This window comes from Pelophylax lessonae, assembly GCF_965119305.1.
Source record: "Pelophylax lessonae genome assembly, chromosome: 6".
Classification (NCBI taxonomy): Eukaryota; Metazoa; Chordata; class Amphibia; order Anura; family Ranidae; genus Pelophylax; species Pelophylax lessonae.
Genome location: NC_138773.1, coordinates 238,280,986 through 238,300,542, shown reverse-complemented (window position 1 = coordinate 238,300,542; position 19,557 = coordinate 238,280,986). Strand labels below are relative to the sequence as shown.

General features: G+C 42.8%; 1 protein-coding gene across 1 annotated transcript in view; it reads right to left on the bottom strand.

Annotated features, from left to right (window-relative positions):
* Positions 1–19,557, bottom strand: part of CWC22 (CWC22 spliceosome associated protein homolog) — a 210,619-nt gene that overhangs the window by 177,722 nt on the left and 13,340 nt on the right. Inside the window, exons 3-4 of the mRNA XM_082260918.1 lie at positions 18,218–18,331; positions 17,538–17,975 (exon numbers count right to left, since the gene is read on the bottom strand). Coding sequence (XP_082117044.1) covers positions 17,538–17,975; positions 18,218–18,331 — 552 coding nt within the window. The remainder of the gene's footprint in view (positions 1–17,537; positions 17,976–18,217; positions 18,332–19,557) is intronic.

Genomic DNA, 19,557 nt, shown 5'->3' with positions numbered 1-19,557 from the left:
GCACCTTTGCGCAGGCGATTTAGTGACTAACACTAAATATTTATTACAATTTCTTGAGTTTGTCCAAAGGAAGGAGCACTCTAACCAAGGCCGAGTCCAAAGTCAGACCCAGATAGTCAAGCTTTGTGGACGGAACCAGAGCAGACTTCTGAAAATTCAGAATGTACCCGAACTCCCTCAGAGTTCATATAGTGAATTCCAGGTTTTCCATAAGAGCAGTAGGAGACTCCGCTCGCAGAAGAGTTTGTCCAAGTAGCCCAGTACCGTGATCCTCATTGGCCTAACAATGCTAACACCGGGGCTAACACTTTTGTGAAGGCCCGAGGAGCAGAGGCGAGATCAAAGAGTAACGCCACAAACAAATAAAGCTCCTCTCCCACCACAAAGCGGATGAAGCGCTGGTGACCGACACATGGTGAAGGTAAGCATCCTTGATGTCGATAAGAAGCAAGAAAATCCCTGATGCAGGGATGCCACCACAGTGCGAATGGGCTCTATCCTAAACTTCTGCACCCAAACAAAGCAGTACAGCTCTTTGAAGTCCAGGATTGGACGCACCATGCTTCCTTCCTGGGAACCGTAAACAGGTTTGAGTAAAAACCCTGAAAACATTCCAAAGTCTGAACCGGGACAATCAACCCTTGAAGTAACTGGTCTTGTACCGCCCCAAACAGACCCTGTAGGCAGTCCGGGGACAGGCGCAGGTTGGAAGGAAAGAACCTTGCCGGGGGACAAGAGCGAAACTCGATCTTGTAGCCGGACCGAATGGCTTCCTGGACCCACTTGTCTTGTACCAGGGAAGTCCACGGGACCAGAAACCAGCGACGATGTCCCTCCACCCCCGATACGGGTGAGGAGGCCTCTTCATGCTGAAGGAGCCATGTCCACGGGTCTGGAGAAGCCTGCTCTCGGCTTGCCAGACCAGGTTTGTTTGGATCCTCCAGAGGAGGCCGTGAAAGGCTTTGAGCCCTTGTCAGTTGACCCTTGGGGATGAAAAAAAACGTATGAGCCCAAAACGAGGGCCCACGTCTACTACAAGGGTCCTTGCCCTCAGTAGCCTGCGGAAAAAAGGTACTCATGCCCCCTGTGAGATCCATAATGATATAACCCAGGGTAGCTCCAAACAGGCAATCTCATTGAAAAGGGAGATCAGTCAAGGCCTTTTTAGAACTCTGGTCTGCAGACCAGCATTTGAGCCAAAGGACACGCCGAAGGACCACTGCCTAAACCGAGAGCCAAGCAACTAAGGGAGCCACATCCAAAGAGGCATCACAGATAAACTGCAGCCCCTGGACCAGCTGGTCCGCCAGCTCAGCAAAGACAGGGGGGAGCTGTTCTCGCTGCAGTTACAGTTACTGCAGTCTGGTCCCAGCAGTGGCTTTAGCGTGCAGGAGAGGCAGCCTCATAGTAACTATGAGTGATGTCATGTCACTTCCCAGGAATTTTACAGCCATAGTCGGTTCTCTCCTGCACACAAAAAGCTTCCGCCGCTGAAGACCGGATCAGAGCGGCTACAGAATAGGCATGTATAGAGATTTTTTTCTTTACAAGGCTAGATAGATTAGGCTTAGAATGTGGCTAAGATTAGGTTTAGCGTTAGTTAGGTTTTGACTAAATTCCACTTTAAACCAAGACTGAAGCTTCCTCTAAAACCGTTCCTTTCTTCAGAGCATAGCTACTTTCTTACAATGTATGCCACGTCATTCCGTGAAGTTAACATGCCACCAGCTGGCATGTTTTTGTTTAACTCCTGTTCACTTTCCTTTTCCACCCACCTCTACCCTCAATTAAAGCATTAGCATAGAGCCAAGCCGTGGTCATTAAATTTATTTTCTTTTACCCTTTACTGCATCTTGCCTCCTCACTGGGAGTTAACTGAAATAAGACAAAGGTATATGTGAATGTTTAGAAAAGGTATTGCATTTTTCAGTAAAAAAAAAAAAAAAAGTAAAGCCTACAACTAATATGTATGCCTCATGCAGGGATGGAATTCATTCCTTACATTGTTAAAAATATACTGTGAAAGGTGTTCTGTCTTAATCTTAATACCTGCTCTCGCTGAGAACCTTAGTCACCTTCTAACCCACACTTTAGTGCTACAATTCTTTTCCTGCAGATTGCCTTTCTTGATGTGTATGTATATAAAAGGCATCCTTTTAGAAATACATCTCTGGCTGTATTATGTAAATCAGTCCACAGTTTCAGACATTCCCTGCAGACATGAGATCCAAAGCCCTGGCTGTTTAGCCTTACGGACTTGTAATGGACTGGTTGCCAAGAGAGTTCTTCCACCAGGTAGCCAGAAATCATACGGCAGATTAAAAACGCATGTTCTTACTTGGTAACCAGAACATTGAAGACCAACAGCAAAAATGGCTGTGCAGACTTTGTCTATCTTCTCAGCTTTGTGGGAAATTCATGAGGATTGAGGGTTGTTTTACAGTCGAAGCCTCACTCTTAAAGTGGGCATTCCCGCACTGGGAGACAAATCACAGCAGGACACATGAAAATTGTATACAATGGATGGCTTTCATTCATTGTGTACATTTGTGTTGCTAGCTGTGATTAGTCACAGTCATCACATGGTTCAGGCAGGGCCAATCACAGCCCATCTGTACCATGTGATTAGCTGTGGCCAATCACAATAGTAAACACTGAATTAATGCATTTCATTTAGAATAAATGGTTAATAATAGCAGTGAAATTCACTGTTGTAAGTAATCAGTGTGTAAAAAAAATAAAAAAATACAAAAATAATAATCCTGATCACCTCCCCAAAATAGTAGTGTTACTATGGTAACACCGTAGTGCTCTGGTTACAGTAGGTTAGAAAAAAAAAAATGTAATGTAATGAAAAAAAACGAAAAAAAAAAAACAAACCACAACATATTGTCACTAGTCAGTGTCAGTGATCACCGCCACGCCAGTTATAGGATGATGCTGTACTGCACTGGTGGCAGTATTTTAAAAAAATTTGAAAAATAAATGTGTTTAAAATTTCTTATTTTTGAAAAAATCGTGACAAAAAAAAAAAAAAAAAAGACAACTTCAAAAACTCGCCATGCCTTTTACTAAATACCTTGGACTGTCTACTTTCCAAAAATGGGTCATTTGGGTGATATTTGTACTGTCTTGGGGTTTTTAGGCCTCAAGAAATGAAAAAGGGCATCAGGACGGAAGGATTTTCATATATATATATATTAATTAGAGCTGTACGATTCTGGCCAAAATGAGAGTCACGATTTTTTTGCTTGGAATAAAGATCACTATTCTCTGTGTAACATCTTTTACATTATAAAAAAAAATTGGGATAACTTTACGGTTTTGTTTTATTTTTTTTATTTTTTTATTCATTAAAGTGTATTAATTGCGTTTGGAAGACTGCTGCGCAAATACAGTGTGACATAAAAATTTACAACAATCACCATTTTATTCTGCAGGATCTCTGCTAAAAAAAAATATATATATAAATGTTTGGCGGTTCTAACTACTTTTCTAGGAAAAATAAACTGATTTAACTTGCAAGCAACAAGTGTAGGAAAAAGGTTTAGTCTTTAAGAGGTTAAACTTCCTTCCTCCGGCAGAGGGAAAGAAAAGATACAATGTAATCATTTGTGTTTACAGTTCAGTGGGAGACTAATGCTGATAGGCTTTTGCGGGAGGCTTTTTTTTTTTGACAGCTGCTCCCTCACAGCTATGTAAAGAATCGAGCAAGTGTCATGTTAAGATCGTCAGGGGGAGTGAATCGCGATCTCGATACTGTTACGATTAATCATGCAGCTCTTATGTATGTATGTATGTATGTATGTATGTATGTATGTATGTATGTATATATATATATATATATATATATATATATATATATATACACATATACACATATACACACACATAAGGGATAGACCGATATGGTTTTTCCAGGGCCGATACCAATACCGATATTTTGGTCACAACGTATCAGTATCGGCCAATATTCTGCACATTCAATCACACAGCCAATGCAGAGTGACCAGTGGCCCCAACAATGCAGAGTGACCAGTGGCCCCAACAATGGAAAGTGACCAGTGGCCCCAACAATGCAGAGTGACCAGTTCCCACAACAATGCAGAGTGACCAGTTCCCACAACAATGCAGAGTGACCAGTGCCCCCATCCAATGCAGAGTGACCAGTGCATGGGGATTAGATTGCTGCCTGATTACACAGAGCAGGGTTCCTCTCCCCTTGCCAGGCAGCCCTACCTTAAGAAAATATTGGTCATATCGGCCAAGTTTGTGGCCGATACCGATACTTTCAAAAAAGTGAATATCGGCCAAACCGATAATCGGTCAATCCCTAATATACATACACCATAGTTTGTGAATACTATAAAAAAAGACTTTCCTACAGAATAAATAATATACACTGAATGTGGCAGAATACATCTTGGCTGAAATTCATAAAGAATGATTAAACAAAATTTTTGGTCTTTTTTTTGTTTGGCTAATAATATAAAAAAAAAAACCCAGTGGTGATTCAAAACCACCAAAAGAAAGCTCTATTTGTGTGAAGAAAAAAAAAAAAAAGTAATTTGGGTACAGTGTTGCATGACCGCGCAATTGAAGGAGTGTGACAGCACTGAATATTGGCCTGGGCAGAAAGGGGGTAAAAGTGCCTGGTATTGAAGCAGTTAAGTAGTTGTAACCACTCAACAAAGCATTGATGCTATTGTCAGGTCAAATTTCTGCTTTTACATATACAGTAAAACCTTGGATTGCGAGCATAATTCGTTCTGGAGACATGCTTGTAATCCAAAGCACTCATATCAAAGCAAATTTCCCCATAAGAAATAATGGAAACTCAGATGATTTGTTTCACAAGTCCTTCTGTTTATAGTCTACATACAAAGATTATAGCAATGTGATAGGTTGTGTAACCATAAAATGTCCATCCACAATATGCAGCCTTCCCAAGGGGATTAGAAGCAAAATCTAGCAGAGCTACAGAATATAGGAGAGATGAGAGGTGCCTCTAAGTGTAGCAATATGGTTACATTTAACCACCCCCCATCCGCGCTACAGCCTATATACGGCTGCAGCGCGGACTCGAATTTTCGGGAGGCCGTTTTTAAACGGCCTCCCAGTGACACGCCCCCAGCGCGCTCCCGCGAGCGCGCTGCGGGGAAAATCTGTGTCGGCCGTGTCCCTTGGACACGGCCGATCACAGATCGTGGTGAATGGCCAATCACAGCGGCCATTCACCACGTGATCTGGCCGTCCAATGAGCGATGATCTCATATGTAAACATATGAGATCATCTCTCATCGCCGGCGCTCCTTCCTCACACGGAGCCTGCAGTGTGAGGAAGGAGGGGGAGCCTCACAGCGCCGGGGACACAGGAGAATGTAATCAGGGCACCGATCACCAGTGCCCTGATTACACAAGGTAAAAACATACACACAGTGCCCCCCCATCAGTGCCCACAGTGCCCGCCATCAGTGCCCGCCATCAATGCCCACAATCAGTGCCCATAGTGCTGCTAGTCAGTGCCCATCAGTGCCTGCTCATCTAGGCACTGATGAGCACTGACTGGCAGCACTATGGGCACTGAGTGTGGGCACTGATGGTGCTGCCCATCAGTGCCGCTCATCAGTGCCATCCGCCAGTGCCCATCAGTGCCGCCTATCAGTGCCGCCTGTCAGTGCCCAGCAGTGCCGCCTGTCAGTGCCCAGCAGTGCCGCCTGTCAGTGCCCAGCAGTGCCGCCTGTCAGTGCCCAGCAGTGCCGCCTGTCAGTGCCCAGCAGTGCCGCCTGTCAGTGCCCAGCAGTGCCGCCTGTCAGTGCCCAGCAGTGCCGCCTGTCAGTGCCGCATTAGTACCTCCTCATCAGTGCCCATAAGTGCCACCTCATCAGTGCCCATAAGTGCCACCTCATCAGTGCCCATCAGTGCAGCCTATCAGTGCCCATCAGTGCCGCCTCATCAGCGCACATCAGTGAAGGAGAAAAATTTATTTTCAAAATTTATTTGCAGAAAATAAGAAAAACTTTTTTTTTTTTTTTTTTTTCAAAATTTGTCTTTATTCTTTTTTTTTGTAAAAAATAAAAAACCCAGAGATGATTAAATACCACCAAAAGAAAGCTCTATTTGTGTGAAAAAAAATGATAAAAATTTCAAATGGGTACAGTGTAGCATGACTGCGCAATTGTCATTCAAAATGTGACAGCGCTGAAAGCTGAAAATTGGCCTGGATGGGAAGGGTGTTTAAGTGCACAGAAGGCAAGTGGTTAATGAAGGTTTAACATTTAGCAACTCACATGGTTGATGATTAAAATAGGCACATCTAAGTATGCAGGCATCCGGGGTAAAGCTGTCCACATAGACCGTCTTCTGAACCACCGACTCTCACCACTGTCAGTCTGCAATCGTGACCGGGAAGAATAGCCTGCAGTAGAGTGATCTGAAAGTGAGGCTTTGAATCACTCCTGGAGTGCAGCGGGGAAGGGATGATGAATATGGCTGTGCAGAAGAGGACGGTCTACTCTATGTGGACAGCTTTACCCCAGATGCCTGCATTCTTAGATGGGCCTGTTTTAATCATCAACCATGTGAGTTGCTAAATATTGAACCTTCATTAAATGTAACCATATTGCTACACTTTAGAGGCTCCTCTCTTCTTTTATATACATGACGCTACTTGTATATCAAGACATTGCTTACATATCAAGTCAAAATTTATTTTAAAAAATGTGCTTGTCTTGCAAAGCGCTCTCAAACCAAGTTACTCTCAAACCAAGGTTTTACTGTATAAGTAAATAAATGGGCAATGCACACATCATTTAACCACTTGCCCACTGCTCACTGTGCTGCTACTGCGGCAAAGTGGCTTGTTAAGGTCTGGCGACGTAGACTTATGTCACCAGACTCTCCCCTCTCTCGGCGGCGCGCACGGGCCTACATTTTGGCCTAAATATATGACAAAAATTGAATACATTGGATATTTTTTAACTGTCGAGGTAGAAAATGTAAATTTTTTCGCTCTTTTTATTAAGATCGCAAAAAATGAAAAGCACAGAGGTGATCAAATACCACCAAAAGAAAGATCTGTTTGTGGGAAAAAAGGACGTAAATTTCGTTTGGGTACGGCGTTGCATGACCGCGCAATTGTCAGTTAAAGTCGCGCAGTGCCAAGTTGCAAAAAGCGGCCTGGACGTTAAGCAGGAAAATCCTCCAGGGCTAAAGTGGTTAAAACTTCTTTATATACATTTCAAGAACTTAAAAAACCAGTTCAATATGTATATAGTCCATAGAAATGACGGCTCTTTTTTGGTTCAATACACTTATTGCATAATCTGTATTCCTATATTAGATCTGACATACACATGGTGTATTTATCAATATTACTCATGTCTTCTTAATGGCACAAAGTGCTGAAATGGCATTCAAGCCAGAAACCATTAAAACATCAGTTTCACGGTTTTCCCTTTACAGCCAATGAGGTGTTTATTCACAAACAGAATGTCATTAACATCACATTGTGTGAAAACCAAATATGCAGCAACAAGGCCCCTATTAAACAGTTAATGATATTCTTGAACAATATTTTAATTCTCTCATTGTTTGCTCCCTACAGTGGCTCTTCTAATGATTATTTTTTCCCCCAAGAGATTGCAAACCTTTGCACTCACAAATCAGTGGGGGGGGGGGGGGGGATCAGGGGGTGCAGGATCTGGAGTAGGGCTGCAACGATTCGTCGACTACGAAAATTCGTCGACGTGCGTGAAAGGCGTCGACGCATCAGCACGTGAGGTGACGTCACACCCATCTTGCGCGCGTTGCATGTAAATTGCGGTAATGGCAACTTCTGCTCCTGGGGGAGAAAGTTCCAGCAGCAGTCTACCACAAAAAGCAGCGAGAGCATGATCACGATCGTCAAGGGTATGGGAATTCTTTCAACAGAGGCCAGATAAAATGGTCCTTTTTTCCCTTTGCAAAACTGAAATGGCGTAACATGGCAGCACAACTGCTATGCAAGATCACCTCTGAAGAAAACATCCTGGCGCACTCAGACCTCAAAAGGACAAGCCATCTTTGTAAGTACTAGTACTACTAATAACAACAATATAATGAATGTTAGCTGCTAGGTAATTACGGATATATGCTGATGATTGCTCAGGCCGGGCCAGGGCTTTAGGTTTGTAGTGGCCAGCTCACTTAAATGTGTACAAGGCACTTTGCAGCCCTCAGTGTCTGTCTTGCTGATCTGGGGATCCCTCAGGGCATGATTGACAAGTGCAATGATCTGACCACCAGCACACCTGAGATGCCATCAGCCATGCTTTTCTTCCAAAATACGCAGAGAGCAACAACATATTTTGCACTGACTGCAGCATTATTAATTACAACATTGGCCATGGATATCTCAAACTTCTACTAGAAAAAATACAATTAATATTGTAATCAAAGTAATCATTAAACATAATTGTTAGCGTTGATGTAATTAATTATTATTTATTATTATTATTATTGTTTTTCTCAGGAAGAGGCGAAGCTGTGTACAAGATTTTTTTCTTTCATAAAAAGGATGTCACTGCTTGCACACCCCAAGTGGCCATTACACTTACCAATAGCATACTCAACATGATTGTAAAAGATATGAGACCTCTTTCTATTGTAGACGGTAAAAGGATTTCGTGAGATGATCAGCACATTTTACCCAGGATACACACTTCCCTCCAGGTCCCATTTCACTAAGCTGATGGAGAGGAAATATGAGAATTTTGACAGATTGAAAGCGTCAATCAAAGATGTGAAATCCAAAATAGCTCTCACCACAGATGCATGGACCAGTATAGCCACAGAGGCATACTTGGAAGCTTACATCCTACAATCTGACCACTATGCCACTTGAAGATCGCCACACAGCTGAAAACATTGCTAACTGGGTGGAAAAAGCAGCTGAGAAGTTTGAGATATCCATGGCCAATGTAATTGCAGTTGTCCATGATAATGCTGCAAATGTTGTCGCTGCTCTGCGTATTTTGGAAGAAAAGCATCCTGGTATCTCTTCTCTCAGGTATGCTGGTCATACATTGCAGTTAGTTGTCAACCATGCCCTGAGGGATCCCCAGATCAGCAAGACACTGAGGGCTGCGAAGTGCCTTGTGGAACATTTTTTAAAAAGTGAGCTGGCCACTACAAAGCTTAAAGCAAAGCAACAACAAATGGGTACCCCTGATCATGCACTAATAAATGATGTATCCGTAAGATGGAACAGTACTTTACACATGATCAGTCACCTGCTTGAACAGAGGTGGCCTGTCACTGCAACACTTTCCGATCCTGATGTCACACCACGAGGGAAGCGCTTCCTGGATTTAAAACATGATCAGTGGAGCTTACTTGAGGAAGTGGAACAAGTCCTGAAGCCTTTTGAGTGTGCTACTGTTTTCTTGAGGAGTGGAGAGTCCTATGTGACTGGTTCTGCTCTACCTCCTTTGGTAAAAGGCCTCCAGAAATCCATACAGAGCACAATTTGCGAGACAGCTGCAGTCAAGGCTTTCCAAAGTGTTGCTGCACAGGAGATGACCTCAAGATGGGAGAGGGAAACTAAATTCAGAGATGACGGAGGAGAAAATATATGTCTTATTGCAGCAGCCCTGGACCCCAGATTCCGCAAACTAAAATTCCTGGCAGCAGAGGATAGTTTAAAAGTTCACCTCAAGGTCCAAGCTCTTGCTCTTGAAGAGAAAAGAAGATACGAGGAAGAGCAAACACATCAACGTCAATGTGAGGAACAGGTTCAGTCAGCCAGTGCAGACATGAAACTTTCAGAAAAGAGGCAAGTGTCTATGTTGGACTCTTTGCTTGGTTCAGATTCAGATGAACACCACAGTAATGGTGAGGATGACACTGGTCACATTCAAGATCAATAAATTCACAGTGAAGTTGTGAGGAATGAGATACACATGTACTTTAGTGAGCAGGCCAGTCCAAAGGAAGAAAATCCACTGAAATGGTGGAAGGAAAATGAAGGGAGGTTTCCCATCTTGGCCATGCTGGCAAAGAGTTACTTGTCTGTGCCTACAACATCAACCCCATCTGAAATTCTTTTCTCAGTTGCTGGCAACATTGTGACTAAAAAAAGAGCAAGCCTAACTGCAGAGCATTTGCGATATGCTAACCTTCCTCCATTGCAATGCTATATTATAGGTACAGGCCCCCAACCTGTACCTGTTGCACTCTTGGGTTGCATAATGTTGGACTTCTTTAAACTACAAGATGGCTGCCTTCAGGTAATCATTCCTCATTATTGGCCATTATAATTTGCACAGTGTTGAGCAGTGATTGCCTTTTGTTGGACTTGGCTCCTTTAAAACTATGTTAGTTTTTAGGTATGTTTTACATCATAGTGTTTTTGTTGACACTTATTATATGGTTAAAGTAGTAAGGTTTACTCCTTTAACCACCACATAATGCAAATGCATTGCCTTCAGAATGCATCTTTTGCAAAGTGTTAGGCAGAATTTATTTTGATGGCATAATTATTCATACCTGATGATGCCATAAAGTGTTGTGTACAAGTAACACCAAAAAAATACTGGTCAACAATAAACACAGTATATGTAAATGTAAAAACATACCTAAAAAGTAACCTAGTTTTAACCACTTTACGTCTGCCTGCAGTAATATTACTGCGGCAGAGCGGCTCGTTATCGTCTGACGACGTAGTACTACGTCGCCAGACACTCCCCTTTCTCGCTCCCTCCCGCTGTATTCAGTCACAGCGGGAGTCGGGCCAGGGGAGGAGCAGCGGCGATCGCCGCCGCTCTTCCCCGATCGTCGGGGATCTAGTATGGAGATCCGCCTGCTTGTGTAAACACAAGCGGGCGGATCTCCTAAGTGACAGGCAGGGTCAGATTGCAGGGTTCAGCATAGCTGAACCCTGGATCTGTCCCTGTGTCACTCAGTCACCTCCCCCCACACACGTCAGTAAGCACCAGGCATACATTAACCCCTCCCTCTCCAATAAAATTAACCCCTTCCCTGCCAGTGTCATTTTTACAGTAACAGTGCATATTTATAGCACTGATTACTGCAGTAATGTCACTGGTACCCCTAAAAGTGTCAAAAATGTCAGTCAAGGGTCCGATCTGTCCGCCGCAATGTCGCAGTCCCGCAAAAAAAAAAATCGCAGATCACCGCCATTACGCGTTAAAAAAAAAAAAAAAAAACACACCAAAAATGACAGAAATCTTTCCCTTAGTTAGTAAAACGCAATAACTTTTGTGCAAACCAATCAAAATACGCTTATTGTGATTTTTTTTACCAAACATGGGTAGCAGAAAACAAATTGGCCAAAAATTTAAAAAAGAATTGGTTTTTACATCTTTTTTGGGGGGGAATTTCATATAAAAAAAAAGTTAAAAATATTGTTATTTTTTCAAAATAAACGCGCTTTTTTGTTTATAGCGCAAAAAGTAAAAAAAAAGGACGTAAATTTTGTTTGGGTACGGCGTCGCACGACCGCGCAATTGTCAGTTAAAGTCGCACAGCGCCAAATCGCAAAAAGTGGCCCAGACGCAAGACAGCAAAATGCTCCAGTGGTAAAGTGGTTAAAGGAGCCAACTAGTCCAACAAAAGCACTGCTCAACACTGTGCAAAAGTAATGGCCAAAAATAATGGCCAATACAGCAAAAGATTACCTGAAGGCAGAGAGCTGACTTGTAGTTTAAAGAAGTTAAAGTGTTAGGCAGATATGGCATTTTCATGCCTGATGCCCTAAAGTGTTTGGCACTTTATGTGTCTCTCTTGTATTTTTGCACACACAGTGTTGAGCAGTGCTTTATTTATATGGCATTTTGAATGCTTTTCGTTCTGAATTAATGGCATTATTCGTGCCTGATGTTAAAGTGTTGTTTACATTTGATTTTTGCCACTTAAACTTCAACCACATTGAAGTATTTTTGGAAAAAATTTAATAAAAGTTGAAATATTATATTAGAAGTTGTATGTATAATTTTTTGTAAAGTTATTCAAAGGATGATTTAACTAATCAAAGAAAGAACAGTAGATTAAGCAAAAAAAAATAAAAAAAACTTAAATAATCGTTAGATTAGTCGACTAATCGAAAAAATAAATCGATAGATTAGTCGACAGACAAATTAATCGTTAGTTGCAGCCCTAATCTGGAGTATGTTACACCCTAAATATGGGTGTAATGTGTAACATGCTGCAAAAGGTGAACTTAGACTTCAACCTTTAAAATTTTATAGGATCAAAAAGGGATATGACGAGTTACAAAGCACATTATATAACAGCATCATTTCATCAAAATAACATTGCCACTAGTCCGTCATTAGTATAAGCATCTTAATGAATGCATAATGAATTACCACTTCCAGCATTCCCCTCCTACATGTAAAAATCGTCTTTTTTTTGCAAGAAAATTACTCCGAACCCCCAAACATTATATATATATTTATTTTTACCAGAGACCCTAGGGAATAAAATAGTGGTCGTTGCAATTTTTTATGTCGCACGGTATTTTGTGCAGCAACTTTTCAATTGCGATTAAAATTGCGTTTAGACGACTCTTTAAAATGGTAACCTTTAAAAATTTTAGACTTAGAGGACTTCTTGTGCTAGAATTTTTGCTCTCGCTCTAACATTCACGGTGATACCCTCACATGTTTGAACACTGTTTACATATGCGGGCGCGACCTACGTATGCGTTCGATTCAGCGTGGGAATAGGGGGCGCTTTAAATTTTTTTTTTTGTTTTTTTTTATTACACTTTCCCTTTATTTTTTTGATCACTTTTATTCCAATTACAAGGAATGTAAACATCCCTTGTAATAGGAATAGGGCATGACAGGTCTCTTTACAGAGAGATATGGGGTCTAAAAAGGTCCCCACATCTTTCCTCTATGCTGAAAATCCTGAGATAAGGGGGGAAAAAAAAAAAAGCCAGCGTTTTTAAATCTGCCAGTGTTCTGTCAAAACAGCAAACTCATCGAAATCTCCAACCATGTCACTTCCGGTGACTCTCCAGTGGGCTAAAATAGTTAATAGGGACGTGATGGCTCCACTGATGTTATGAAATGGTGTTGCCTCAGAAGAGGGGGTAGTCTTATACGGCGAGTATAGGGCAAAACCGCAGGAATGGACACAAACATTGCGGGTGCGGGCGGTCCTGGTCATACATTCAGCGGGTGCGGGTTTAATAAAACATTCCCCCGCAGGGCTCTAAAACCGGGTACCTCTGGTCAACACATGGCCACCTAACACTGCAGCTAGCAGGGAGATGGCTTCTTTGCTAGTGAGAGCCCATCTCCAGCTCCCAGCATTTGTTCAAGACGAGCAGAGGTGGAACTGACAGGAGATCTGGCTGGCTAGGAAGGGAGCTGGAAGTGTGGAGTTGTGTGCACTACAAACAGCCAGTCTGAGAGCTTGTCTCCGTGGATGCTGCCAGGTACATAGCCTTATCTGTGATATACAGTGCTTGGTGCACTTGCCTTCAGTGAGTGGGCCCGTTTTCTTTTACTGTTCATTTAAACAGCAAGAATTATGCTATGGTTTTGTTTCCTGTCTATTTCTGTTCATTACGATCAACTATATTATGGGATCCCGGAAACGAAGGCTGAAGGAAGAAAAATTGTCAGATTGCATCTGGATCTCTAATAACTCGATTTTTGTAAGAACTTACCGTAAAATCCTTTTCTCGCAAGTTCATGAACAGACGCAGCTCCATAACTTCATTATCATTGGGTTATGCTCCTGCAATCAGGAATAGGCACTAGGCAGGGAAAAAAAAAAAAAACACTATACCACACCCACGGGGGCTGTCCCTGCAGGCATAACCCCACACACTCTGCTTCAGATTGCAGTTTGGTTGCAAGCAGTGTTTAGAAGACAAAAAACCCCATACACTCAAAAGTAGATAGGCGGGTGCTGCGTCTGTCCATAAAGTCCAGAGAAAAGGATTTTACGGTAAGTTCTAACTAAAATCCAGTTTTCTCTATCGTTCATCGACAGACGCAGCTCCATAAGTTCATTACCATTGGGATGTCCTAAAGCAGTATTGTCATGAGGGGTGGGAGAACAACGCAAAGAAGTAATTCCCCAAAGGCTAAACTTAGCCAACAAGGTAAAAAAAAGGAGCTCAACCAGGAAAAACCGGAGCTTGCGGCCTAAGATACCAACACATCTACATTGTAGAACTTTGTAAAAGTATGCACAGACAACCAAGTTGTCACCTTGCAAACTTGTTTCACAGATGCTTGATGGCAAAAGCCCAAGAGGCACTCAGCGCCCTAGTAGAATGCGCCTTCACAGGGAAAAGAGGAATCTGACCCTTCAGAGAATAAGCCTGAAGCACCGTCTGCCTGATCCATCTGAATATGGTCGCAGCAGACGCAGCCAATCCTTAACAAGGTCCCTCGGCAAGGACAAAAAGAGCGTCTAATTTTCTAAAAGACTCAGTGGCCTCCAGGTAAACCCTGATCGCCCGAACCACATGCAAAGAATGCAAAGCAATGTCCTTAGAATGCTTAGGCTTGGGACAGAGTAAAGGCAACACAATGTCTTCATTCAAATGAAAATCAGAAACCACCTTAGGAAGAAAAGACTGATTAGGTCGAAGTACCACTTTATCTCTGTGGACCACTAGATAAGGTGAACGGCAAGACAACGCCGCCATTTCAGATACTCCGCAAGCAGAAGGGATAGCCACCAAAAAGGCAACCTTCTGAGACAACGAAAGCAGAGAAATCTCCCGAATGTTCTCAAAAGGAGACTTTTGAAGAACAGATAATACCGAATTGAGATCCCCAGCGGGGACGGTTTCTGAGGAGCCACATGGCGTACTCCCTGAAGAAAAGGACGAATCAGGGTATGCGTGGCTAACAGGCATTGGAATTATATAGCCAAAGCTGACACTTGGCCTTTGATAGTACCCAAAGCCAACCGCTGTTCAACCCCTTTCTGTAGAAAGGCCAAAACCCTAGCAATGGAAAACAAGCAAGGGTGCACCTTCAGCGATTCACACCATAAAATGTACGATTTCCACGTACGACGATATATCTTCCTGGAAGTCAAATTCCTAGCCTTTAATAGTTTAGGAATCACAGAGTCAGAAAAACCTCTATCTCTCAACACCTGGCTTTCAGCAGCCATGCCGTTAAAGCCAGCAACTGTAAAGCAGGAGGTAAGATCGGGCCTTGAGACAGCAGATCTTCCCTGAGAGGAAGTTTCCAAGGAGCATCAGCGACAAACCTTACCAAGTCTGCATACCAAGACCAGCGAGGCCAGTCTGGGGCCACCAGAATGACCGGAATTCTTTCCATCTCTACCCTGCGTAGAAGCCTTGGCAGAAGTATTAACAGAGGGAAGGTATAAATCAGCCAATACTGACCCCCAAGGAGCCAACAGTGCGTCCGTGGCTTCGGCCAGGGGGTCTCGAGACCTGGCTACAAACCTCTGCACTTTCTTTTTGAGACGAGAAGGAAACAGATTGACCTCGGGCGCCCCCCACCGAACACACAGGAGATGAAACACCTCCGGGTGTAGGGACCACTCCCCTTGGTCCAATACCTGACAACTCAGGTAATCCGCTTGCCAGTTTTCCACACCTGGGATGTGCACCGCAGAAAGAGCTGGAACTAACTCTACCTCCCAGGCCAGAATCTCAGCCACCTCCTTGGCTACCAAGACACTCTTGGTGCCCTCTGGTGATTGATGTAAGCCACAGCTGTGGCATTGTCCGATTAAATCCAAACTGGACAATCTTGCAGACGAGTTGTCCATTGTCTCTGACAAAGCTTTAATCGCTCTGAGCCCCAAAACATTTATCAACAGTTTAGACTCCTCTGTTGTCCAGGTTCCCTGGGCACAGAGCTTCCCGAGCACCACGCCCCCGCCTGACAGGCTGGCGTCCGTGGTTACCACCATTCAAAACAACGGAAAAAAGGACTTGCCCTGGCATAGTGCTGGTGACTGAAGCCACCACAACAGAGGAGACTGTGTGTTGTGGCTCAACCGAATCAGTGTCCAAGGACTTTGGATCCTTGTTCCAATTGACAAGGAACTGAGCAAATGGAACTGCCTCGAAGGTTGATACCATCAGACCAAATAACCACATGCAGGTTCTCAGAGAGGGTAGATCGGATCCCAACAGCAACCAAATCGCCTCCTGTAATTTGTCCAGGGGAAAAAAAGACCATCGCAAAGGCAGAGTCAGGCCCAGATAATCCAGTCTCGAGGAAGGTATCATGGTGGATTTCTTGAAATTGATGGTCCACCTGAACGTCTGCAGGGTTTGCATAGAGATTGTTAGGTTGCCCATCAGGGCTGAAAGAGTCTGATCTATATAGAAGATCGTCTAAGTATGCTTGTAGTTCTCCAGGAACTAACTAGTGAAAAATACGAAAAAAAAAAAAAAAATCACAAAATAAAAATTCCCTATTTACAGCAGGGAGCTAGGTCCTATTCCTAAAACTAGGCAGAAACAAACTGCAATCTGAAGCAGAGTGTGTGGGGTTATGCCTCCAGGGACAGCACCCATGGGCGTGGTAAAGGTAAAGTTTTTTCCTGCCTAGTGTCTATTCCTGATTGGAGGAGCATAACCCAATAGTAATGAAGTTATGGAGCTGCGTCTGTCGATGAACAATAGAGAAATAAAGATTCTTGTGTAATTAAAAGGGCAATCAACTCCGTGAGTTTCTATCACTATCAAGTGGTGGATCTTTGTTTTTTTTGCTCTGAGTGAATGCAAAGAAAAAGCAGCACAACAGACACATAAAAACAGCCACAATTTTATTGGACCTATTTTTTTTTTTTTATGGTTTAGGCATTGAAAATAACATTAAAAATGTGAAACTTCACGACTTTAATCGGACTTGTGAGTGAATATATGTTACAGGTTTCTGAAAAAGCAGTTTTATATTCTGAATTCTCTGAAACCTGATGCCATTTTCCAGGAACCCTAAAAACGCAGCACTTTTGGCATGCAATCTTTTTTTTTTTACAGACGTAAATGCAGACCATTGTTTTCAATGTGCCCGTAAACACAGGTGTGTACACTTGTGCTGCATATAGAAGGTCATGGAAGCCGGACAGAGCCCTTCATCACATCTGTGTATGTGCAGGACTTTTAAAGATGGTGGAGCCGGTGGGGAGGAAGATGGAGTTGCCAGCATTAACTTCCGGTGACCCTGCCCAGCCAATGAAAGCAGCCGGTAATCAAGGTTGTCGGAAAATGTCAGCATCTGGTGGGGAGCTCCAGAATGCCACATCGCTGGATCCAACTATGACACAAATATACTGGCAGAAAAAGCTGTTCATAAGTTTAGATGCATTTTAATCTTCTTCCACCCAAACAGCTATATTAAATTGAACATTCAGATGATGAAAGTGGTGTCAGTATATGTATAGTGTGGTGCTAAGGGATTATTGAATATAGGAAGAGCCCTATGTATGTTTTTTTTTTTTTTTTTTTTTTTTTTTTTTTTTTTACACAAACTCCCTTTATGCAGGCAACACATTCACTGAAAAGAAGCACTTACCTGCTCTTATCACTTATTTGCTCTTGCATCATACGAAGCTTGGCGGGGGGAATATAAGCTCCTCCAGTCCGGGTAAGGATGGGATCCAGTTCCTCTTTCTTTTTCTTTACTGGAGGCTCTGCTGAACCTGGATCTTCTGATCTCTGCTCAGTTGGTGAAGATTTATTGTTCCGTTTTCGGTCAAAGTCTGCTTCTGGGCCTCTCCTTGAGAGGTCTCTTTCCCACTCCCTGTCTGGATCTCTTCTTGATCTGTCTCTATCAGAGTCTCTGTCTGGGTCTCTTCTCCATCTGTCTCGCTCAAAGTCCTTATCTGGATCTCGCCTTGATCTGTCTCGTTCATAGTCCTTACTTGTATCTTTTCTTGATCTGTCCCACTCAGGGTCTTTCCCTAGATCATCTCTTCTCGATCTGTCATACTCCCTGTCCCTTGACTTCAACCTACTACAAAACAGAAAGATAAACATTAATGTACACTAAACCAGAGAAACAATATATAAACACTTTAAGGAACATACATTTTTTGAACATTTAAATAATTATCCAGACTTACTACAAAGACCTTCGTCATTACCAAATTATCATCCTACACATCCAGGAATACCTAATCCAATCTAATAGCAGAGAAACTAGGAATCATTACAAAGATTGCCTGCTTTGGGAAAGAAGAAGCAAAAACTTGCCTTGCATTCTCTGACCGGTCATATCTCCCATTTCTGGGCCGCTCATCATCATATCGGTCACGATCAGAGTAACCTCTATCATATGGCGAGAGTGACCGATCTCTGTCTCGATACCTGCAAGAAATTTTAGGAAGTTAAATAAAAAAAGCAACACTGTAATGCATGCCCTGTAAATCTGTTCTACCTAAGATCTGACAGTTGTATCATAAAAGACATCTTCCTTAATGCTAGAATGATTGGTTTTCAATTATCACATTACACTCCATCCCCAGAATTCACAATTAGCTTGAAAAGTTAACATATATCTCTCTTTGGCATAAAAAAAAAACTCTTCAACCTTATTGAGAATCTGGTCTAAATGATGTGCTGGGATGCATATTTAAAGAGAAGTTCCAGGCAGCAAACAAAATCAATGACCTGTTAAAGGCTTGTGCACACTTGACGAAAACCGGACTAAATATCCTCTGATTTTTCTCTCTCATGCTCAGCGGTCATAACCGTTTTTAGTTGACAGTGCATAATGTTCACAAAATTTCTCGTCCGATTTTTTTGGGACGTTTGTACCTAGATTTCCGGGTCATCGGCAACTTCAGATCATGCGCGGTCTTTCGTATCAGATTTTTCACGGACGTACTGCATACACATTAAACGAAAATTGGTCATGCTGGGGACGGACGATAAAAATGTTGGTGTTTGTTCCTCCGTTTTTTTTCATTGAAAATGTCGGCATCAGCTGCTGAAAGTTGTGTACACAATAGCTGAAAATCGTACGATTTTACCTCGGATGGGAATTTTCGGCAGATTTTCTACTAGTGTGTACCCCACTTGTATGCAGGCCACTATGCTGAAGTCAAAACAATATTATCTACAATCCTTTCACACAATGCAGTTTAAGTCATACACAGCTCAAATTTTGATAGATTCCTGCTGAATTGACAGATATTCAAACTGTGGGTTAAGCCTAGTACACACTGGACGAATGTCTAGCGACATTGGCCGGTTCAATAAAAAAAAAAATCGGCCAAAATTCGGTCTGAGTGTGTGGCAGCCTGTCAGACAGAAGCCGGCCGACGTGGATGTTGAAAAACCAGCAGTCGACTGGCTCCCGATCAGCATGCTCACCCCCCCCCCCCGTCCCCCTCAGAACAGCAGCTCCGTGGGAGAGATCGTTGTACTAACGTCGGATTGTTAGTACAGCAGTTTCGACTAGAGCTTCCAGGTTTTTTCGTTAAACCCGCTGGATTGAACGAATAAAAACTCATGGTGTGCACTAGGCTTTACCCTGTTAGCACTACCCAGCTTGACAACTTTCAATCAATGGAGAAGTATGGCCAAAGATT